The sequence below is a fragment of the Arachis duranensis genome, chromosome 9 (assembly GCF_000817695.3).
Source record: "Arachis duranensis cultivar V14167 chromosome 9, aradu.V14167.gnm2.J7QH, whole genome shotgun sequence".
NCBI classification, from domain to species: domain Eukaryota; kingdom Viridiplantae; phylum Streptophyta; class Magnoliopsida; order Fabales; family Fabaceae; genus Arachis; species Arachis duranensis.
In genome coordinates, this window is record NC_029780.3 from 8,257,752 (window position 1) to 8,283,039 (window position 25,288).

Here is a 25,288-nt window from a genome sequence, read left to right on the forward strand (position 1 = left end):
GGGATGTTTAAATTTAAATATAATCCCTAACGGAAAATTGATCCGATCTTAATAATATCTTATCTTAACTAAAAAATTATTTAAATTATGATCTTATATGGAAGTTATCAATTTAATTTATATTTTTATAGTCAATTTTCAGTTAAGATAACGCTGAACAATTTATTGATTAAGTAAATTATTTTTGCTTTTTATTAATTGTTTTTTAATATGTTAAACATAAAGGATAAAATTTTATTTTGTCAAATAATTATGATATATGTAATAAAAAATTAATTGTTGCTAATTTAATAATTAATAAATATTAAATAAAATAAATTTTAATTATTTTTAACTAATTTTTTTATTATTACATATTTTTATTTTGTTATTATCCTACTGAGATTTTAACATTTTTAACATAAATTATTAATCTTGACTGAAAAATGACTTATTTAGTTACTTTATTTTCTAATTGCTGCAGGTTTATCCAAGGATATGACAAGAGTATTACGTTTTTAAATATTTGTACATTATTTCCTTCAATCGATTTCTTATTATATAGTTATCACCACTTTTTTTATACATAACTAGATATACAAGATATATCTGGATACTTTTTAAATTTAATGTATCGAAGATATATAAAAAAATAATTATAACAGTAAAAAATAAAAATTCAAAAAAATAACACTTTGTTGTATATTAAATTACTTTTTTTAATTTTTATATTAATTGATTATATTGGCACAGCGACATACAGTTCCAGAATATAAACCACAAGAGTCTTTTGAATTTCATAAACAATTTCTGGGTGGAATGCCAATATGAGAGGGACTAATGCTACTTTCATTGAGTTTATGAGCTTTATTTATGAAGACAATGTGCCCCAAAAAAGTAAATTAACACGGGTTGTTATTATCTGTATTCTATTATTTGTCTCACAAGTTTATTAGTAAATTGCTATACTCTCCAAAATTCATATCACTATTAAACATTGTTTAATCTTTTTTGGAGTTTTTTTTTTTTTTTAACAAGACAAGTAAATAGAAAAGTTAAAGAGTATATATTCATTTTGGTTCTCAAAGAATTTTAGACTGGACATTTTAGTCCCCAACTAAAATTAATTACTCGACTGGTCCCTAATAATTAATTCCGTCAGTCACTTAGATCCTTTACTCCGTTAACTCTAACAGAGGACAAAATAGTCCTTGACAACTCTAACAGGGGACAAAATGGTCACTGATCTCCTCTGTTCGAAAACGACATTGTTTTCTCTCAATTTCTATCATATCTCGCATAACACTAGCAGTCTAACACTGTAACTTCAAACTACACAATGCACACTCTATAAATTTAATGTTCACAAGAAAAAAATAAAAAATCCTCAACTTGTTCTCAACCAATTCATACTCAGAAAACTAATGCCTATGTCTCTCAACTAGTTATCGTCTTCGATGAATCCCATGAATCTAGACAGCAAGTCTGATTTGTTAAGATCCGTCGTCCTCGTTGCCATCTCCCTCCTCCTCTGCCCTATCATATCCATGACCACATTGTCCACCACTCCGATCGCTTCCTTTAACTTCTTCTCCGAACCAATGTTCAATAATCGCTTCAGTTTTCATATGAGCGGCAATGGCGACATTGCTGATAACTTGGATGCGAGGTCGAAGCTGTATGCCAACTTGGACTCTGGAAAAGAAGGAATGAAGCACTCGGTGTCTATTTCAAATGAGAATTTGCATATGATGTCGAAGGAGAATCTTCTCATGATGTTCTAATGTCCAACAATCTATATTGCTTGCTGGAGAGTGGAGAAAGGCGTGCCCTTGGAGTAATTGTGGAACTTGGTCTTGAGGATATCATGGACGTGTCGAGGTTGGAGGTGATGTTATCGAAGACGTGAAAGTGGATGTTTTTGGTGGGTGAAGTGCAGAGGAGATGGATGTACCAGTCACAAAGATTTAGGAAGTGTGTGGTCCATGACATGTTGAGGTAGGTACAACACGTGTGACAATTACACCATGGCTTAATTTTGGAGATAAAGCGGAGGAAGGAAAAGATGGAAAAGAAGAATGTGAAGGTGAAGAAGGAGAGTATGAATGTTCGGGTTATGCGAGATATGATAAAAATTGGGGAAGAACAATGTCGTTTTCAAATAAAGGGGTCATGAATCATTTTGTCTCTTATTAGAGTTGTCCGGGACCATTTTGTCCCCTGTTAGAGTTGTCAGGGACTATTTTATCCTCCGTTAGAGTTAACAGAGTAAAGGACCTGACTGACTGACAAAATTAATTGTTAGGGACCAATCGAGTAATTAATTTTAGTTAGAAACTAAAATGTCCAGTCTGAAATTCTTTGAGGACCAAAATGGATATATACTCAAAGTTAAAAAAGAAAAAAAAATCACAAAAAAACTCATCAATTTTTTTTGGGCTCCTCTTTTCTATAGTGTATTTCAGATTTTGTACTCATGAAAATATTTCCAACCACTCTAATCTTACTAAAATTCTGTCAATCCGATTGCAAGATCGTTAAGCGGAAGTCTACCAGTTACATATCTTCTTGTATTCAATTCTCACTAAAATTTTGTTAATCTGACAACATCTTTTGTACCTTCTATCTGCACAATCTCGTTAAAGTCTCCTATAAAGACTGATATAACCTTGCAATATAACACAATTTCTCCTACACACTAAATTTCTCTTTTGTTGTATGAGCCCCATACACCAAAGAAAGTATAATTGAAATTATTTTTCAAAAGATCCCTTCAACACACAACCAAAGCTCTCGCGACTCATTTTAAACATTATTTCAACCCAATTTAACAGTAAACCACTTGAGGCACCCTCCAACTCAACGTATTCTCATCCCGCAGCATCATTCCCCGAACTCTTATTACATCAAACTTCGTCACTACCTACCACTTAGTCTCAAACAAGCCTAACATATTGATTTAAATTGTATCTTGAAGTTTTTGACCATGCTCAATTTTTCATAACCCATTAACCCCCTAACATTCCAAGAACAAAATTATTTTAAAAAATTATTACACACTTTTTTTTGGGTCTGTAGCGTCTTGTTTTCTCTTTCTGCTTTGCCAATCTTCTTTTTCGAGTAATTTTTTCATTCTGTACTTGGAGAATAGCTATAATATCATCTTCTTTATTGTATTAAATTGCACCAAATTCCAACGCGAGGTCCCAAGTTTTTCTATTTTCAAGCATCTTCTCCTCCAAAATAGTATCTCTGTTTTCTTTACTTCTTTCATTCTTGTTCGAATCACCATCATCAACAACCCTCTTTCCAACTACTTCTTCATTGTATTCCGATAGCTCTCCCTGTCCCTTTGTCAATGTTGTTCCTTTTGTGCCGAAACTCATGCCACTATCATTCACAATGTCATCCTTATCACTCGTTCCTTCATCAACGTCTTCCGCACCATCATCATCAACATACACACCCAACCCACCAGTCTCTCCATTCAATGTCACCGCCAGAAGAGTAACGATTTGGTTCTCCGTCACCAACTCTTCGTTGATCTCACGACCTAACATAGGTGGCGTCAGGCTTGCGCATCTCCCTTGCCACGTTGAGCCTCTTCTTCCGTGGCCAGCCTTTAACTTTACTCCTTCAACACCGATTCGACGTTGCGCATCTCCCTTGCCACGTTGAGCCTCTTCTTCCGTGGCCAGCCTTTAACTTTCCTCCTTCAACACCGATTCGATTTCTTTCTGTCATTTTCGCGCTGATCTCCATCGCAAGTTTCGCAGATGCAGCTTCCTGCACACTTGTCATAGACCCTTCCCTAGCGTGTCCATCTCTATTTTGAAAATCGTGCTCCATTTTCATCAAGCCTGACTCGGATTCTAGACCCAACCCAACATCACCGAACTGGTTGATTGAGGAAACCGGGTTCAAGGATCCTTTTCTATCATTTTTGGACATCCTTAAATTGTTGAGTCTAGCACCAAGCCTACAAAAAACCTTCTTTTTCTTATCCTTTTAACCTTCCTTTCCAGCCCATTAAAGTTACATTCATAAACGCATGTAACTGTTTTTAGAATCAGTTTCATAATTAATATAATCACATCCCACACAATCCGCTCTCCCTTCAATTCCTTCAAAAATTGGTTGATATGTTACCGTTTTTACCTTATTTTGTTTTGAATGATCATTAATCCACTCATTCAAAATAATTTCAGAAATTACCAATCTGCCCTTATCTTCTCTGTCTTCCCTCAACTCTCCCATCACCACATCGGCTGCCTAGTCGTTGAAAATTGCCGATTTTATAGTTCGTGCACTCCTTAAGCTCGTACTCGCACACTCTCTTTCCGCAACTGTTCTTCGTTGTTCTCAACTATAGTCACTTTATCCATTAGCTTCTTCATAACAATTCAATCCAAAAGCCTCCTGTCCCACTTCTTTCACTAGCACATCGAATCCACTGATACCTATTGTGATATGGACCCATTCATTAATCACATCCATGATACAAGTATCAATTTGCACTCGTCCAACACTAAAAGACATGCACAATTCTGTCACTTTGTAACAACCGACTACTTCTCCCAATTGGCCTTCTAACATACTAAAGGTATCTGCTGACCATGCATATAATGGAACTCCGTAGCATTCTAACCACACTATTCGAGTTTCACATCGCTCCGTTTCATCCCATCTCTATATACTATGAAAGAATTGCAAGAGACTATAAATTTTAAACGTATATGCTTCTTCCGCATTCAATATAGAATCAAAAGTCAAAAGAGCAGCTTTATACGCTCCCAATCTCAGTACGTACTTGGACAACTTGAGGCAGGCTTTTTGTAATCATCTTTTTCAAAGAACTAAAATTGATTGCCATCGTCGTATCGCCGACCAGACTTCTCTGTAGCCAGTCCAGATTCTCTTTCACCATCGTTACTTTCACTTTCTTCGTCCACCCATTTCCATGTGGATCTGGTTCTTTTTGGTGTCTTGTTAGTTTCTCTACCTACTTTTAGTTATCTTCTCTCTAAGGTTGAGAATTTGTCTTGTTCCAACTATTACCTCCTACCTGTGCTGTCTTTCGAACCTTTATCTCAGTTGTTCGTCTATACTTTGCTTCTCCCACGTACACAGTCTTCCCTCTCAACCTCATACGATTCATTTTTACTATAGCCTTCAGAGCTCTACCTTTCATTGTGTATTGGATAAACACAAAAACATACATATTACTACCTTTTTGTTTTCGTGATAAATAAATGTATTAATGCGTCCAATCCAATTAAATAGATGGAATAATTCATTTTTCAAAATGTTTTTAAAAAAATTATCAACAAAGATGAAAAAGGACTTTAGTTCTAACCCACCGTTGATATTATTCTCAATTCCAAATCCTGAATTTTTTTGCATATCTTTAGTTCTAACCCACCTTTGTGTTTTTCACCCTCCTCTCACTCCTTCTCTCATCTCTCGCGGACCAGTGAGATTCACACCTTTCTAATGTTTTTTTTTCCCTTTTTACATAACTACATTTTGTTTTCGATGCATCTTAAGATTCTTACACGAAGTTGAGAGGAAATGGCAACATGCATGAACCAATTCAATGTCAAATAAGCAGTGCCCAAATAAACTTTGTTTTTGACATGAATTTTCATGAAATTTGTACTAAAAAATTTGATAGGGTTTATTCTTCATGTTTATTTATCCCATAATCCCTTTTATCCGCCACCTTCTCCAACGATCTTTACAAATGATTCCAATCTTCCTCATCCTGTTGTATTATTCCATATACTTTCAGTCTCACTTTCCGAGTTAGAGGTTAAAATCATTTACATAGTAAATTTTACATTTATTATTACGGGTATAAATGCAGCAAGCCGATCATAAATTTTTACTCATACAAGAGAACTTAAAACTCATGAGAAATGATTATTTTCTCCATTGGGCAAATGCTTTTTAATGCTCTCTGTATAAATATCATGTAGTAAGCTCATAATAGCAAAAATTAAGAAAAAAAATTATATTTAAAAACAAAATTGAGTTTGTTATTATAGAAACCTTCACACATTCAAAACTTCCTCCTCTATGGAAGATAAAACATTAAAGAAAGATACGTAAATGAGTTACTAACTAACATAAAGATAATTACTACTTTAATCTAAAACTAATATTTGCATTATCAGAACTTGACAATCTACATAAGAGAGATTTGAGATGAACAAAATCAACAACATTCACATCATTCTTGACTGAGCTTGTGACCTTGACATCCTTCAAGCCATGCAACCAACACTTAGACTTGTGATAACAATAGGAGCAAAACTTGCCTTTTGCCTTTTTGGTTTCGAGTAGCCACCAGTAGAAAAACTGTTGTTGTTTAAACAAATAACAAATAAGAGTTAGAAGCTCCACAGATAACACTTTGAACTGATGAAAAGCACAGGGAGGAAATAAATAGAAACTTGGGAGACAATGTCGTACCTCAATGAATGCTTTGGTGCAATGAGACGGGTTCAAGCTCAATGAAATAGTTTCTGGGCACCAACCATAGAACAAGCGATTCATAATAAGTGAATACTTAGATTTATCTTCCCGAACAGAGCGAATGACCAAGTGTTTGATGCTAGGCACAGGCAATGTAGGTGGCAATGAATATGGGTCTTCCCAAAACTGCATAATCCAAGGCATATAAATACCATATTAAGAAAATAGGTATAGACTAACAGAATATAAGTAGCAATTTATACTTACACGATATTCATGATCATAAAATCTCTCATCAGAAGGGATGCAGGTACGGATGGAGAGGGAGAGTGATGTCAATAACTTTTGTGGTTTAAACTGTTCAACAAATTTCCCCAACTGGTAAAGACGTGGATGAATCATATTGAACCGAACATCTACTTCCAGTCGATTAGAACAGCTTAGAAAAGATATGGAAGGTAAGTCATCACCAGCATAATAATATCGAAATGATAATAGATTTGGAGTGTCAATTTCAAGCTTATCCATGGTAGAGCAATTAGATAACACCAAAGCCTTGAGTTGAGAAGTTGAAATATTAATGTTCTCAAACATGGAGCATTCAACCAATTCCAAACTCTCAAGGAAAGGAAATTTGGAAGATAGATGAAGAAACCATGTATCTGTAAAAAGAAAATCAATCTTCATATTCATTAAGGTCAAAGCTCTCAAATTTCCACAACTATCAAAATTCATCTTGGAGGGCTCATAACTGTCAGCACCATAATATATTTTCTCAATATTTGGAGCATCAATATAAACATTTTGTACTCCCCGAATATCAACTCCCTTGAGCTTTTGTAGACCATGCATGCTTACTGATTTCATAAGAGAAATTTGCATATCTCCGGCACCTTGGGGGTTGTATACATGACACCACTTCAAGGTTATATGCTCAATTAAAGGACAATGAGAAATAGCATGCTCGATAGCACCTTCGTCATCAAAGAGGACATGGCTCAAGGATAATACACACAGTGAGGAAAACTTGACTGAAGGATTCAGGAATTCTTTGTCAAATCTGATTCTCCCCTTCAGCACTAACTTATTAAGTGATCTTGCTTCAATGACACCTGGATGCAAGATATAACATAGGCATGGATCATCCTTTTTTAAAGTAGGCAGGCAAAGCTTTAGGGTCTGGACATCACATTCACTAGCTAATTTAAGCCACTGATCAACATCAGGGTATATAAGCTGAAGCTCATAGCAGGTTAAACTAAGCTTGACCTTGAATTCTTTGATTGCTAGGCCTTGTTCACTGAACCTCAGCAATCTTTGCTTGCCATAATCAAGGAATGTCTTAATTTGTTGATCTTTCTTCCGCTTGGAAGACCTCCTAATAGATTCTCGGTCACAAATAGACAAAATGGGAAAGGTATCGAATATTTCTCTCCATGTCTTAGACAAAACACTAGTCTTGATAGCATCTTTCTTTGGCAGTCTTGAGAGAATGTCATGAAGTATGGTTTCTGGTAAACCGGATATCTGGTCCATTTTTTCATCCATAGTTGTGTCCTTCAAAGCAAGTAGAAGAATATCAGAAAAAGAATAACTCAAACATCTCAAATTATGGTAGTAAAAAATACCACTTTTCATGTTAATGAATATGGCTCATTTTTTTCCTGGTGGAGTTATCAAACAGAACAAGAACTAAATGCTGTCAATGTAGATATATCTTAAATGGTCATCATATAGAGATTTTTTCTCTAAAAAAATAATTTACAAAATTTGTTTTCTTCCCTTTGTTTTGCAACACTAATTAACGAAGCAGAACCCACAAGAATCATTATTGATCACCATCTGCACAAACACCGCTAATTTGGATGCAAAAAACACATACAGAACAAATAAGATCAAGGATGGAAACTCTAAAGATTTGAGCTAAAGCAAAGTCTAAAGATTTTCGCATAACTGTCAATAAATATAATTAGTAAAATCTCTCTCTCTCTCTCTCTCTCTCTCTCTCTCTCTCTATATATATATATGAAGATTCAAATTAGGGTTACAATCACAGGAAACTGATCCACAGGGTTACAGTGTTAGAACTTAGAGCCGAACCTGAAACGCTGATTTGAGTCACTGAAGAGATGAAGACTGCGAAGATTGAAAGAGACACTGCGTCTGAAGAGGGCGATGGAGATGGCGCCAAGAGACTGGGGTTTTCGGTTTAAGAGGGTGTTTAAATTTAAATAAAATATAATCCCTGTGATTTGATTTAGATTTTTGCAATTTTAAATCAATTTTGAGATTTGATAACACTCACAGGTTTATTAACTAAATAAAATATTTTTTAATTTTATTAATTGATTTTTTAATTTGTTAAACATAAATCTTGATTTTATTAATTAATTATGCTAAATATACACTAAAAATTATTTAAATAATATATATGTTAAACAATATTAGATTTCGTTTTTAAAAAACATTGAGGCCGTTTGAGGGATCAGATTATTGGCTTGAATTTCGTATCTAAATTTTAAAACTAATCCAATCCTAATTTGTTGCCTGTTGCATATCCTTTATATATATGATTATAATGGTTATGATGATTGATGATTATGAAGTTTCTACAATATTTAAATTTTTGGTGACTGAAATAAATTAAACAAAAAAAACAAAACAAACAAAATAAGGAACTGTTTAAATAGAGGGGCAGTTCCGTTTAAGATTACTCTTAACCTCTTTCCAAGGTGAAAGAAGCTCCAGCGAAAGTTGTAACTTCATCGCCATCTTTGCCATAGTAGCTACCATCGTGTTTGCATCTCTCATAATCAAACGAAAGTCAACACGCCAATTCCAATGCATGATATCTCTTATTTTGAGCACCAATGGATCAATAAATCCAAAACCATCTTGAGTAACAAGATTAAATGCTTCCACACAATCCGTCTCTCAAATAACATCTCGTTGACCCACATCCCAAGCTAAGAGATATCCTCTCCAAATAGTAAACAATTCTCCTTGAAGAATACTATTACTCTCAATCATTCCCAAACACCACCTTTGCCAACTCCCATTACAATCTCTAATAACACAAGCAAAACCAACACTATCACCCGAACCAAAATAACTAGCATCAAAATTAATCTTAAAAGTACCAATGGATGGGGGATTTCAAAAACCATTTAGAATAGAGGAAAGGGACATACGTTGTAATTCAAAAATATTTCTAAACTCCTTTTCTGAAGTTAATGCTAGACAAATCACTTTTTTCGGAGACCAAGTTTCATGGGTTCTACAATATTTAAATAATGTATCTAAAATTCATATCATCTTTTTTTATTATTTAATAATATTTTTAATCTGACTAAATTCTTTTAAAATTAAAAAATATTATCAAAACTTCAAAACAATATATATATACACACACCCTGCAACCTTTGTTCCAATCATATGATTTAGGTTTCATTTTCAAGAATTTTTATATTTTGAAAATTAATTTTAAAAATAATCAAATTTAATTGATAAAATATATAATAACTTTTCAACTATACACCATAAAATTATGTTATGCTCTGTCATTTTATAGAGTGCTATATATTAATTCTATTATTTTATTATCAAACTTAATCATCTTTCTGTCCCTAAACACTATTCCATTTGCTTCGTTGATTTCAGTGTCGTCATCTGCACCCTCAACCCCTACTACTATCGCCTCCAGTGTCTCGAAACAATTCGAAGATTCAAATCCATAATCACTGTACTATGGGACAAAGTGAAAAGTTTCAAAATTATTATTCGAAAAAGACGATAGTGCTTATTTCATAGTTCTTCGTTTTGAGAATTCAGACTTGATGATATAGAATTATAGACAAAATGTCAACAGTTGAAGCATTACGCTTTTCTTTGATCAATTTTGTGCATGTTTGGGCACCATTATTTTGTTAAAAATTTTTTTCAATGAAATTTTTTTTTATTTTTTAACGTGTTTGATAAATTTTTAGTAGTAAAAGTTAAAACATTAGAAAAATTAAAAAATATTTTTTTAAAAGGTACAATTTATATTTTTTTAAAAGATATTTTTTCTTAAAAAAATGTTTTTACATAATAAATAAACAGAAAAGTATTTTATATTGTTATAGTGTTTGTTTGGGTATTATTATTTTGATAAAAATGATCTTTTTCAATAAAAAAAATATATTTTTATTTTTTAGTGTTTTTGACAAATTTCTAACAGTAAAATCACTAGAAAAATAAAAAATTTCTTTTTGAAAAACTGTAATTTACATCTTTTTTTAGAAGATCTTTTTTTAAAAAAAAATATTTTTCATGTATTAAATAAATAAAAAGAAAGCACTTTTATATCGTTATATCCAAATATAATTAATAGATAAAAAGATCTTTTTATATAAGATATCCAAACATAAAGTGCATGTTTGGGCGCCATTATTTTATTAAAAAAGATATTTTTTCAATGAAAAAATATCTTTTTTATTTTTTAACATGTTTGGCAAATTTCCAGTAGTAAAAGTAAAAACACTAGTAAAATCAAAATAAGATCTTTTTTGAGAAACTATAATTTACATATTTTTTTAATAGATCTTTTTTTCTTAAAAAAAAATATTTTTCATGTAATAAATAAACAAAAAAATACTTTTATATTATTATACCCAAACATAATTGATAGATAAAAAGACTTTTTTACATGAGATATCCAAACATAAAATTACTTTTACTTCTCTATAAGATTTTTTAAAAAAAGATAACTCGAAAAAATATATTTTCTTAAAAGCTCACCCAAACAAGCCCAAAATTACTTTTACTTTTCCATAAAATCTTTTAACAAAGATAATTCAAAAAAAATTCTTTTTTTAGAAGTTTACCCAAATAAGTTTATACACAAACATAATTGATAAATAAAAAGATCTTTTTGTATGAGATATCCAAATATAATTTTATTTTTACTTTTTTATAAAAAATTTTAAAAAAGACAACTCAAAAAAATAATTTTTTTTAAATTCATTTAAAAAAACTCATTATAGCATTAAAAAATATATTTTTAATTTAATAATATCCCAACAAACACTATATAACTTATACATAATAAAAATTATAAATTCATCGAAATCCTCGCCGGAGAAATTATTTTTGAATCGGCATGAATTCGTGTAAATCACACATTAGAGGCCAAACCAGTACCTTGAAAATCATTTTCACACTCCTCGTTACCTAAGTACTAATTGCTGCCAAAATAATTGCTTAGCATATTCAGAAAGAAAATATTCTCTGTCTTTCGATTTATTTTTTAATTTATCTATAAAAAACAAATAAATTACAACAAAAATGATCAATTAATAGTATAAAAATGATAGAGAAAGTTGCTCCTGTATAAAACATAAACATAAATATATACATATTAATAATACTAGTACTACACCTATTATTCTTTTCCATTTTCAATATATTATATCAACAAATGTCCCACATTTTATTCATTTAAGATACTAAGGGTACAATTAAAAGAAAGAAAAATTAATGCTACTTAATGCTCTCTCTATTTAAAGTTTAAACATATTTATCTCATTTTAAATTTATACTTTTCTAATATCAAATTAGTATTAACTATTGGCGCCAATATACTTCAGTTTAATTATGAGGATTAAGAAGGCACCAAAAGAGATTATAGTTAGGGGTGACAAACAAAAAAGTTTGTCTTGTTTCGTCTCGTCATGTTAAAAATCTGTCTTTTTGATAAATTGGTCTGTCTCATCCCATCTAATGAGGTGGTTCTGACATTTTATTCCGTCTCACTTATTAGTGGACTGGCGGGCTGACTGACTACGCCAAACCTGTAAAATATTGTCCAAAATATATAATTAAACATCTATAAATTTAGAACATAATAAATCAAACGTAAAATATAATCCAAAACATTATATTAGAACATCTTCAAAAAAATTCTAAACCCAGCAAAAAAGCTCGTCCAATTCCGCCAAAACCCATGATTTAAGTGGTGCGGGTTAGGCGGGATTTTAATGTGTAGCGATCTCAATTTTCCAGCCCGACTCGTCTTTTTTAATTTTTGCAGGTTACATGGGCGGCTGGCCTTTGTCACCCCTACTTATAGGTTGCGTTTGTTTTCTGCAACTGCAATTGAGTATTGTATTTAGTAATCAGTCTCTTTAGTATTTTTAGAAAATATAAACACACAGAATTAAAATTTTTAAATATAAAGACTAAATATTTTATAATATTTTCTTAAAATATTTTTATTCAACTTTTTTAAATTTTAAATCTACTTTTTAAATTTTATATTTATCTTAAATTATATATAATATTAAAATATAACTCAATTTAATTCATTTTATACCAAATACAATATAAAAACTTAGTTTAATTTTAATCTCCTAATTTTTATCTTAACGCAAAATAAAGATTAAGTAATCATTAAATACATACTAGAGCTTACCGGTGAGTTTATTGATTTCTTTATTGAATTATTTATTTAAATTGTAATTGTTATACAATTATTAGATATAATTAAAATATATTACTTTTTTTTGTCTCTTTCAATTTTAACCTAATCTTTGGGTATTCTTATTCATTTACGACAATTCTACTTTTTGGACGTTACTAAAAATATTTATGATAGAAAGGTGATTATACAAGAATTGTTAAATTTAAAGTCATATTTTTTTATATTTTAGTAATATTTTTTAGCAATATTTTTTAAAAACCGTTGCTAAATAATAAAAAAATATTACTTTAATTTTAGCAATATTTTTTAAGTAAAGTATATTTTTTGTTTCTAAAATTTGACAAAAATTTTAAAAATATTTCTAAGTTTTATTTTTTTTCAAAAATTTTCGATTTGTATCAAATATATCCTTGACGGTTAAATTTTTAAAAAATTAAGACCAATCTAACAATAATACATGAAAATTATACTTGACTTGCTTGTATTGAGGGTTGTTTTTATAAAATTGTTGTTGAATCAGTCTTAATTTTTTTTAAAAATTAGCAGTCAGAGGTATATTTGATACAAATCGAAAACTTTTGGGACAAATTTAAAACAAAATAAAATTTAGAGGTATTTTTAAAACTTTTGTCAAATTTTAAAGATAAAAAATATACTTTACCCTATTTTTTAAAACATTATAACCAACATAGTATAGACATATTAGAATGACCTTAATACTATACAATATAAAACAAACTTTAAATTAGAGTAGTGAATAGTGATATTAATTAACTTTTAAAATATGAACACAACAAGTCACCAACAACAAAAAAAAAAAGATGAAAATAACAAATGTTACGTTGTAATATTTTAAGTATAGGGACAATGCACTAAATCTAATTATATACAACTAGATGAGTATATAAAATGTAAGACTTAAGAGAGTGTAGCCAAAAAATAATTGTGTGTAGTGAAATACATGTGTAATGAAAAACAAATTAAAGAACATTAAGACACCAAAAAAAAGAACATTAATTATAAGAAATATTGATTTCTAAGCAAGTGAAGTTTACTTATGTATATAAGAATATAGGATTAATCTTGTCCATTTATATAATTTTATTACCAAATTTATTTTTTTATATATATTTCTAAATATATATTTTAAGTGTTTAATTTTGATGAACTAAGTACAACTTTTTTAATCACATCAATCCTTTTTTAATGACCATTGTTATAACTTATAGTCATAATTAAATACACTATAAAACTTCTTCTGCATTCATATTTTGAAACAAAAAAACTACAAATAAAAAAACATTTTAAAGCATCTGAAAGTAAGGAAAAGGTTAACAGATAAATTAAAAGAGATAGATAGAGTACATAACTATAATTACTGAACCAGAATCCAAGAAATCATTTCACTCTTGAGCTAGTAGAAGCTATGTGCATATAAATACATAGTATATATACCGAATTTAACTACTTAGTAGGACTATAGCAGATGAGAATAATAATGAAGCATTTAGTAGGAGTTATTTATTTTAGTGCATTGATTTTGTTAGTGTATTGCAGAAATGGTAGTGAGTACTTAATTGGAGTTGGGAGTTATGACATGACTGGTCCTGCTGCAGATGTGAACATGATGGGTTATGCAAATTTGGAACAAAAAACTTCTGGAATTCATTTCAGGCTAAGAGCAAGAACTTTCATTGTGGCTGATGCCTCTAATAATAATAACAGGTTTGTGTTTGTCAATCTTGATGCTGGAATGGCTTCTCAGCTTCTTACTATTAAGGTTCTTCAGGTCCTCCATTCAAGGTAATAATCCAAATTTTGTTAACAGTGAAATACATATGGTGTTTAAATTTTACTTTGTGTGGAAATTTGATCATATGATTTTGTAGTGTGTTTATTAGACACCAAAATATGTGTGAGGATAAAGTATAATTTTGGTTAATTGCGGACAAATTTTAATTTGCTCTCTGAGGTTTTAAATATTTTATTTTTGTCTCAAAAAATTTTAAATAGGTTCAATATTATTCTATCGTTAAATTTGACTCTAATAATTAACGGAATAAGTGATATGGACGTTAATAATATTACAAGTTAAGTCATATTTTTTTTCATATATTAGAAAAATATAATTAAAACTTTCTTGTAATACTTGTTTTCTTTTTATTTTTTTTGTACAAAACTCAAAATCCTAACAATCAATTATCAACGCTTCAAAATCAAAGAAAAAACTTTTATATTAGTAATTATTGGTTGATCATTTTACGTACATACTAAATTGAATGTTGTTGGCTCTTTAATATGCGAATTGTTTGTATCAAATTTAATAGTTAGACACAACATTAAACCTGCTTCATTAAGACTATTTTAGATTGAAATAAGATATTTAAAATTTTTTGAGACTGAAATCAGATGTCTAAAAAATTAGAGATCAAATTAAAATTCAATCCAAACGTTGGAAATCAAAATAGTAATTTACCTCGTGTGATAGAGAGACAATGATATTAGAATAATATATATTTTGTAGAAAAAATATTTTATTATAAAAAAGATTAATTATTTTTATTTATTTATTGCTGTTGAAGGTATGGAAATTTGTACAATGAAGAAAATGTAGCAATAAGTGGGACACATACACATGCTGGACCTGGTGGCTATCTACAGTATGTGATTTACTCTGTCACTTCTCTGGGTTTTGTCAAACAATCCTTTGATGCCATCGCTAACGCAATTCTACAAACCATTATTCAAGCTCACAACAATCTCAAACCCGCTTCCATTTTTATCAACACAGGTCAATAATACACTCATTATTTTGCTTTTAATTTCGCTACAAGTAAACCTGTGATTATTTTTTGATACCAACATTTTTATTAAAAACATATTTCTATATACACTAAAAATGGACTACTAAATTAATTATTATGTATTCTTTATTCATATTAACTTACATATTTTTTAGCTAAATAATATCAACTACTAATAATCATAATAATCTTTCTATAATATCATATGATTGATATTTTTAACAACTAACATGTATTCTCTTGTTTTGTTAATTAAAAAGTAACACAAATATACAATCCATTAATAACAATCGTTTTTTTTAATACAAATATTAAAAGAAGTTGGTGTATGAATAGTGTTATTATTTTATTATAAAAATATTTGATGACTAGTTATGGATGCATGTATAATTTGCCTTTGCCCCCAGTATATTATTAGATTGACCCCACTATATATATTATATTATTTTTTTTAACTAAAAATAAAAAGATTCAAATCCGCGACTTCGTAGATGAGTATGGGAAGACCATGCCATTTGATCATTATATTAAATTATTATAAAAATTATTTATATATTTTGTTTTTATTATCAACATTTTTTGAATTTATGCTACGACCAATATTTTTCTTTTATATATATTTATCTTATTTTTGAACTAACACTAACTAATTCATCATTTTTTTTCACTAAAAAGTGATGATCACTTATAATTGGTCTTGATATAAAGGTTTTGATTAGCGTGTTTTGTTAATTATTATTTATCACTAGTTCTAGAGAAAAAAAAGTTCAATTTTTTTTTGTTTAACATTTATATTAAATAAGATAAATTATAAATTTGTTTGGCTAATTTTCTTTTTAATCAAATATTGTGGATTATTTATTGTAGGAGAGGTAAAAGGAGGTGGTATAAACAGAAGTCCAAGTGCATATCTGGAAAACCCTGCAGAAGAGAGAGCAAGATACGATTCCAATGTAGACAGAGAAATGAGCCTTTTGAAGTTTGTGGATGAAGCAAGTGGCAAAAGCATTGGATCATTTAATTGGTATGCAACTCATGGAACCTCAATGAGCAGAGACAACAAGCTTATTAGTGGAGATAACAAGGGTGTTGCTTCTAGACTCTTCGAAGATTTCTTTTCTTCACCCTCTACCATCACTTCTACTCTTCCACCAGGTATAAATACATATATTGTGTATAATATAACATGATTAATTAATGTTACATAATCCTATTCGTTACAAAAAAATCATATGTATGTAATGAAAAGTTGAATGGTTAATGAGGGCAGACATTGGACAACTAGTGAAGAAAGCAAGAGGAATAAAAGCGAGCGGAGGGCATGAATGCAGCAAAGAAAGAAGCAAAGAAGCGAAGGTGAGGAAGAACGATGGATCGTTGTTCGTGGCGGCGTTTTGCCAATCAAATGTTGGAGACGTGACTCCAAATGTTGTTGGAGCGTTTTGCATTGACACCGGAAAACCTTGTGACTTCAACCACTCTTCTTGCAATGGCAATGACCAGCTATGTGTGGGCCGAGGACCCGGGTAACACCGTTAGATAGTTTGATATGTTTGACTAAATTATTTAATATAAAATGCGTTAATATTTAAGCTATTAATTTAACATGAAAATAAATACTCGCCATTAACGTATTGAACATTTGTTTCAAGACTAGAAATTGCATTTTTAGAAACTTTAGTAATTCTTGTATATTCTTGAAAGTATGTATGGTAATTATTAAAATTTTTCTAACATACTTAACTATAAAATATTCAGAAATCATCTTTTATCTCTTGAAAGTTGAAACATAGGAAGATCAAATATGTTATTCTGAAGTCATTATGCTTTCAGCAGCATAAATTTGCAAATCTTAAAATAAAGGTCCACTTAATTAGTAATATAATTTTAGGAACTAAATTGATATTTTTAAAAGCAAGGTTATATGCATAAATAATATAATATGCAATTTTGCATGGAGCAGATACCCAGATGAAATATTAAGCACAAAGATGATAGGTGAGAGACAATTCATAACTGCTTGGAAGTTGTTTGAGTCTGCTTCAGAAGAATTAAGAGGAAAGATTGATTATCGCCATGTTTATGTCAACTTCACAAACATTCAAGTTAAATTGGAAAACAAGAAGGTAGTTAAAACTTGCCCTGCAGCCCTTGGTCCTGGTTTTGCTGCAGGCACTACTGATGGACCTGGTGCTTTCGGCTTTCAACAAGGTGATACAAAGGTAACTAACTAATTCTCATATTACCATTTAATCTATTATGGTAAGGCGAGTTGCCGGATCTTAATCTTATTATTAGAAACTGCAATGTTATGTTACCAGCAAATATTATTATTTTTAGCCAGCAATAATTTATACCTATATTTATAGGAATTTGTATACAAAAAATATATAATTTATATTTATATTTACTAGAGTTTACATATATGAATTAATATAATTTATACCTATATTTTTAAGAATTTGCACACATAAATTAATAAAATTTATTTGTTAAAAATAATTTAGTATTTGTGTTGACCAAATGATGGCCAAAATTACTAAAAACTGCTTCACCTAGCGTTTTTGTTATCCAAAATTTGACTAATCTGACTTGACTGCTAGGAGATTCATTTATGCAGATTAATCCTTTCTGGAAGCATTTGAGGGATTTGTTGAAAAAACCAAGTAAGCATCAAGTGAGATGCCAAAGCCCAAAGCCTGTTTTGTTAAGCACTGGAGAAATGTTTGATCCGTATCCTTGGGCGGTATGAGAAAAAAATCATCATTTAATTTTGATTAAATTTCTCTATTAATCTTTATAATTTTCTTAAATTTTATAATTAAGTTGTTACATTTTAAAAGTTTTAGGACACCAGTTTTAAACTTGCAATTTAGATCATTTTAAATAATAAACGATTATAAAAATATTTTTATCCATCTCATACTACTAATATTAACAATATGTCTCAAGACTTTTAAGACATTTTTGGAACGACAAAAATGTGATTACAAATTTTAAATTGATGCATAGATCCAATTAAGAACTTTTAAAGTAGAATGCTAATTACAAATTTAGAACTATACGGACTAACAAAATAATTTAACCTTTAAATTTTATGCACGGATAGTGCTGTCAATTTAAAAAAGTGTTAAATATATATAAATTATCCTATAAAAAAACTATTAAAAGCAACAACTTACTAATCTCTTGTAATTTGAATATGTTATTCATACAGCCAGCAATTCTTCCAATCCAGATATTGAGGCTGGGGAAATTGATTATTCTTTCAGTACCAGGAGGTATGTTTCAAATTGCACAAGTATTAAAACATAAAGGAAAAGAGACTTGTGCTTTTTATATAGATTAGTAGTTCTTGAAAGAGTGATTATGATTTGCAAGTTTGACAAATTATAAAATGAACAACAAAAACATGCCCTAACAAATTATTATCCTTTGAGTATTGCAGAGTTCACAACAATGTCTGGAAGAAGGCTAAGGGAAGCAGTGAAGGAGACATTAATATCTAATGGAAATGGAGAATTCGACCAGGACACACACGTTGTTATTGCAGGACTAACCAATACTTACTCGCAATACATTGCAACTTTTGAAGAATACCATCAACAACGATACGAGGTAAGAACAACTTGTTAATTAAGAACCGTTAGATGATTTGATATATTTGACTAAATTGTTATCTAACGGTTTGAATTAACAACTTCACATAAAGACAACTACATGTGAGTTTCCACCTGTTACCAATGTGACACTATATCTTCGAGTCACTTGCTAACTCGATTGGAGATTCCTTGAACTTAATATGTTAATATCTGTGGTTAGTTTGTTTTGTTAAATACTAATCCGACAAGCTAAAACATTGATGTGGCAAAATAAGACACATCATGGTTAAAGCTACACCATCTCACATTTAAGGTGTCAGTCATATCAGCATTTACTTAATGAAAGAGATTACAAACAAACATTCTAAATCTTACATCCTAAGAAACCTTAGTGACCCTAGTACTAATGGACTACTAGAACTTTAGGGTGTATGAATAAACCTAGTGGAAACCATATAGTTATAAACTCAAAAAATTGACCTGAATCAGTGTTAAATTGAGCAGGCTGCTTCAACTCTCTATGGTCCTCACACATTATCTGCATATATCCAAGAATTCCATAAGCTAGCGCGAGCAATGGCTAAAGGGGAGAAAATCGCCGCAAAAGGCCCTTCGCCACCGGATCTTTCATCACAACAACTAAGCCTCTTACTTGGTCCTTTTGAGGAGTCACCTCCAAAAGGCATCAAGCTCGGCGACACAAAACAAGACATAGCCCTTCCAAAAAGAGGCTACTTCTCCAAGGGAGATAGGCCGAGCGCCACGTTCTGGAGCGCCAACCCAAGACACGACCTTCTAACAGAAGGTACATTTGCCGCGGTGGAGATGCTTCAAGGGAAAAAGTGGCTTACCATTCATGATGATGATGATCTAAGCTTGTTTTTCAAGTGGAAATTAGACAATAGTTCCTTGCATGGCTTAGCCACCATAGAATGGGAAATACCAAATCATGCTATTTCTGGAGTATACAGACTAAGGCACTTCGGAGCATCAAAGACCTCCGGCACCTCCCGAATCAGTTACTTTACCGGCACATCACATGCATTTGCAGTGAAGTAGAATAATATCACTTCTGTGAAATAGATAAGTTCTTACATAAATAACGAAAAGAGGACTGCACAACAATGTTTCATGTTTGCATCTCATGGTTATTCATGGGGCTCGGATTACATGAGAATCTAATGTACTCATCTGTGCATCCAAATCACACATCGGAGACTCTCTCCTTTATACAATAAATCAAAAGCTTTATTGATGTCCTTAAACTCCACCTCATGAGTGACAAACCCATCCAAATGCAGTTCCTGTGATTTTAATATATTCGGAAAATTTTAAACTAACAAAAGATGAACCAAACAAGTTCAATTACTACTTTTTACCATCAATATTTTTATAGCAAAGATATCAAACACAAAACTTCAGATTCAAATGAAACATGCAGTTAAAAACACTAAGCTATGAGCTCAAGCATGTTAGGACTACTATTTAACATTGTTATTACTACTATTTATACTTTTATGGCATAATCACTGCAGAATTGTATACAGTACCTTGTCCATGTATTTTTTGAGGAGAATGGGGACATGAGTCTTAGGTTTGAGTCCTCCAAATAAGGATCCCATGAGGGTCTTCCCATCATGAAGTACCTCATATGAACTGAGGCTCAACATGGCTCCTGGTTTGTCCACTCCTACAACAATTGTTTTTCCCCAACCCTGATTGAAAAAAATCAACTTTCTACTCATTGCTCTTGGCAATTATTGATTTGCTTAGTTCATACCTAAGGCACTCTCGAAATATAGCCTGTTGTCTATCTAAACATAATAATAAATTCTCCCAAAGAGATGGGGTTTCAATTTATTTAGCAGAAGTTAAGAGTTGTTACTGGTTGGTAGGCTGTGTTTGGTAGCAAAAATAGAACAAAAGTACCAGAAATTTGTGTTGGCGAACACATTTTTTATGTTTCGCTGTCTCTGTATTTGTATTCTAACTACCAAACACGGCCTTATAGCTTTAATCACATTATTTATGTATGCCTGGACATGACAATGAAAACCAAGAACAAGTTTTGGAACTTTTGCAGAGATTTACCATTCTACAAGAAGCAAAAGCTTCATGCACCAATGATGCCATACCAACACACTCAAAGCAATAATCTGCTCCGCCGCCAGTTTTCTCTATGATAACCTGCTCCACAACTTCAGTTATATAAGTTTTGGCAGATTATCAGCAAAGAAAAAAAAATCAATGATATGATATTTGCAAATCTGGTTATAATCTCTATTTCAGGACCTAAGACATATAATTTGAATCAAAATTTCTTCCTTTTAAGAGGGTAGACCTGGCTCACTGGTTTGTTCCCACATTCTTTAGGATTGATGAAGTCTGTGAGTCCAAACTTTTTCCCTGATTCAAGAATATGCACATACCACGAAAACAAAATATCAATAACAATAGAACAAGAGTTTAATTTTGATGACTGACAGTGTATTTTACGAAGACGTTTAATCACATCCGTTCTTTTGGACGATAATTCACGCAATCAATAAAAAAAGTAGTTAGTTTTGCTTATGTGACATTACGTGATTAGATGCACGTGTAAATTGTTTTATGCTGACAGTACATCAAAATTAAATTCATAAACAAATGAATAGAAATTGTATATTATTTTACTTGAACGGTATATATGGTTTTATGAAGCTAGCATTTACCAATTTCATATTTTTCCGGGTTGACATCCACACCTATAATCCTAGTAGCTCCACAAAGTCTAGCTCCCTCAGCAACCTAAGAAACCAATCAATTGCGGCGAAAACTTCAGCATACATAAGATTAAAATAAAACAAAAGCCATGTCCTAAGAGTTCATACTGCAATTCCAACAGATCCCAGCCCAAAAATAGCCACTGAAGACCCAGGCTCCACATTTGCTGTTCTCCAAGCAGCGCCTACCCCTAACAATGGAAGTTTTAATCAACACTTAATATCTATGTTGCACTAATAAAAGTACAGAGTATTTTATGCAGATACTTATACAGCACCCATAGGTGAATAACATGAAGTATTTGTGCATAGTTTATATCAATAATCATAGACAGAAACCTGGTATTCTTCATCAGTCATCACCAGTCAATTTGACTATAACTTTTAGGATTTTCTATTATGGAATTTACCAGTTGATACGCCACAACCGAGCAGGCATGCCCTGTCCGGGGGGGTTTCTGGGCCAATCTTTATTAGATTGGCAACATCAACGACAGTGTACTCACTGAAACTTGAAATAAACATGAAATGGTATATGATATCTCCATTTAGATCGGTGAATCTCGATGTGCCATCTCGAGGCATCCATGGGGATACCCGGAAAGGGAAATTAGTACAACGATTGCTCTTTGTTGATTTGCAATCTGTACACTCTCCACAATCTGGAAGAAAAATTGGAATAACCACATCTCCTTTTGTAACTTCAGCTACATCTTTTCCTACACTTTCCACAATCCTGTATTACATTCAAAATTGTTTAAACATACCATTCACATATGAACAATCATTTACAACTGGCATAAGGTGAAACAAATGAAGAACCATGAAGCCATAGATTTATATCATAGATAAATTGTCACAATATAGTTTGTTAAATTGAATCATCAAAATGCTCGCAGATACCATTAAGGATTGGAGTGTTGGCACTGAAAGAAATGAATGAAACCAGCTGTGTATCCTTCAGTATGATCATTTAACTGACTTTATATATAAGGAAGGTGTGAAACTAACAGAATTGTACATACATATGTAAGAACTAACTACAACAAACTCTCACTAAGGGTGTTTTAGTAACACAATGGAATTGGAATTGATTTGATTTCAAAATTCCATGAATTTACATTATAACTATACTCAAGTCCCTTCATTTTTTATAAAATTGGGTTTGGATTGAAATAATTTGGTATATTAAAATATAAAAAGTCATTTTTCCCCTTTAGGTATTAATACAAAAGAGAAGCGTTTAGAGAAGGGAAGAAGTAGCAGTGGTGGTCCGGCACAGGTTTGGGGCGGTCTGGGAGTAATTATTGGTAATGATGAAAATTCGTGTGGTAAATAAAGAAAAAAAAATATAAAATCTCAATTTTTAAATCAAATAAAATTCTATTTTACATGGTCAATTCCAACCACAATAATTCACTTCTAATTTAATTCATTTCAGTCCATTTCAATCAAATCAAATCAAATCAAACCCAATCCAAAAATATTTGACCTAAACACATCCTAAATTCTCTTCCAAACCATTGGAGTGAGGGCACTTTGAAACTATTATGATACAAGGAGGATATTAAAAAAAAAAATGAAGAAGAATGCTGACTTACCAGACACAAATGAACAACAAAATTATGAGATATAAATATATAATCACTTTAGCAGCTAATGGAAGTTGTCCACAACTAATTTTTTTCCCCCTTTGTTGTGTGTGTGTGGATAATTAGAGAAGTTATAAATGAGGAAACAACTAACATGAAGGAACTTACCCAACTCCTTCATGACCCAGAATTCTTGGAAAATATCCAGGAGGACCTCCCTTCAAGATATAATAAAGCGTGTTAAAGAATCATCAGTCATCCCAAAAAGATTTACTAATTTCTTTTAGAGCAATACTAGAAAGACAAAAAAAAAAGCCTATTAATTCTAACAACAATAATAAATACTAAATAAGACAAGTTTTGCTTAATTTTTGCGATTTTTTTTTTTACCAAACATTTCGGTTTCTTTTAAATCAATCAAGAATAATGCTATTTGTACATTCAGATTGTGTTTCAATTTTGGAAGCTTAATTTATAAATTATAACCAGTAACTTATATGAACAAATAGCATTGTTACTCATTTAAAAAAAATAAAAAATGAAAAAACACCTGGAGCTTCAAGAAAGTAGCATCGCTGCCGCAGAGAGAGGCGCATATAACCCGAATTCGAACTTCACGGGGGTTTGGCGGCGCCACAACGATGTCCTCAATAACCAATGGCTCACCGGGTCTTCTAGCAACCGCCGCTAAAGAAAACAAAAAACAGGTATTAGAGAAATGAAAGTCCAAAGGAGAAGAGCATTTTGATGAGTTGAGTAATTACCTTTGCATGTTATTGGGTGGCCTTGGGTCTCACTCTCCATGGTAACTGCAACAAATAATGGAATGTTGTGGTAGCAATGTGAAGAGCTTATATGAGACTTTTCATTTTTGGTCCTCCCCCTCACTTTCCATGGTAACTTCTTTGGGTCCCCTCACTTTCCATGGTAACTTATATGGTCCGGAAAATTTAAAAAATTAGTTGTGTGTGTCTTTCTATTAATATAATAGCAGTTTTCGTTAACAATTGGCTAAACAAAACGGAAAAGGAAAATGGACACAAAACTACCAATGACCATTACCAAACGTCATAGTTTCAAAAGTGGACAAAGAGTTGATTATTTTCCAAACAATTAAAAAATTCGACAAAGTATCCCTATAATGGAATCTTTCGCTAAATATAATTATTAGTTTCTGACAAACCAAGTACATAATAAACAATTTAAATAATAATTGATAGACATTATCCTTAATTCAGTGACATCTATCAAATAAAGACAATAGTTTCATATAAAAAATAACTGTAGACATAAATCATTAACATATAAATATTCAATAAAAATATCAAATTCTAATCGTTTTAATGCGTAATTCCTTAAAATTCCATAATTTTTCAACAAACAAGAATTTCGAGAAAGTGTTATTATAAAACTTTCTCTCACTTCCGTCCTAGAATTCTATTTTAAGAAAAGTAAGTCTAACATAAAATTTAAACAATTCATTATATTTAGAGATAGAAAACCAACCTAAAATAATAAAAGAAGGAAACTCCAATTGAATTCAGAAAAACTAGCACCATCCTAATAAAAATGATTACTTATTAAATTCACAAGTTGAAACTAATTCGAAAAC

The 25,288-nt window shown here is 31.1% G+C and overlaps 3 protein-coding genes across 3 annotated transcripts in view; 1 reads left to right on the top strand and 2 right to left on the bottom strand.

Annotated features, from left to right (window-relative positions):
• Positions 1–8,647, bottom strand: part of LOC107464363 (putative F-box/FBD/LRR-repeat protein At1g66290) — an 11,523-nt gene extending 2,876 nt beyond the window's left edge. Inside the window, exons 1-4 of the mRNA XM_021130471.2 lie at positions 8,557–8,647; positions 6,724–8,013; positions 6,454–6,642; positions 6,171–6,339 (exon numbers count right to left, since the gene is read on the bottom strand). Of these exons, the coding sequence (XP_020986130.1) occupies positions 6,171–6,339; positions 6,454–6,642; positions 6,724–8,004 (1,639 nt within the window). The 5' untranslated portion in view covers positions 8,005–8,013; positions 8,557–8,647. The remainder of the gene's footprint in view (positions 1–6,170; positions 6,340–6,453; positions 6,643–6,723; positions 8,014–8,556) is intronic.
• Positions 8,648–12,531: 3,884 nt separating this feature from the next.
• On the top strand, positions 12,532–20,381 carry LOC107464364 (neutral ceramidase-like). Its single transcript, XM_052254174.1, has 10 exons — positions 12,532–12,614; positions 14,483–14,719; positions 15,499–15,707; positions 16,588–16,894; positions 16,986–17,246; positions 17,684–17,942; positions 18,341–18,466; positions 18,938–19,001; positions 19,169–19,338; positions 19,827–20,381. Exons 1-10 carry the CDS (start codon positions 12,532–12,534, stop codon positions 20,379–20,381), a joined length of 2,271 nt encoding a protein of 756 aa, XP_052110134.1.
• Positions 20,367–24,626, bottom strand: LOC107464502 (alcohol dehydrogenase-like 7). Its single transcript, XM_016083423.3, has 10 exons — positions 24,441–24,626; positions 24,227–24,363; positions 23,845–23,894; positions 22,495–22,820; positions 22,193–22,275; positions 22,034–22,109; positions 21,664–21,728; positions 21,414–21,509; positions 20,873–21,037; positions 20,367–20,626 (listed from the first exon to the last, which is right to left on the bottom strand). The coding sequence occupies exons 1-10, from the start codon at positions 24,478–24,480 to the stop codon at positions 20,510–20,512; spliced, it is 1,155 nt and encodes a 384-aa protein (XP_015938909.1). The 5' UTR covers positions 24,481–24,626; the 3' UTR covers positions 20,367–20,509.
• Positions 24,627–25,288: the final 662 nt, after the last annotated feature.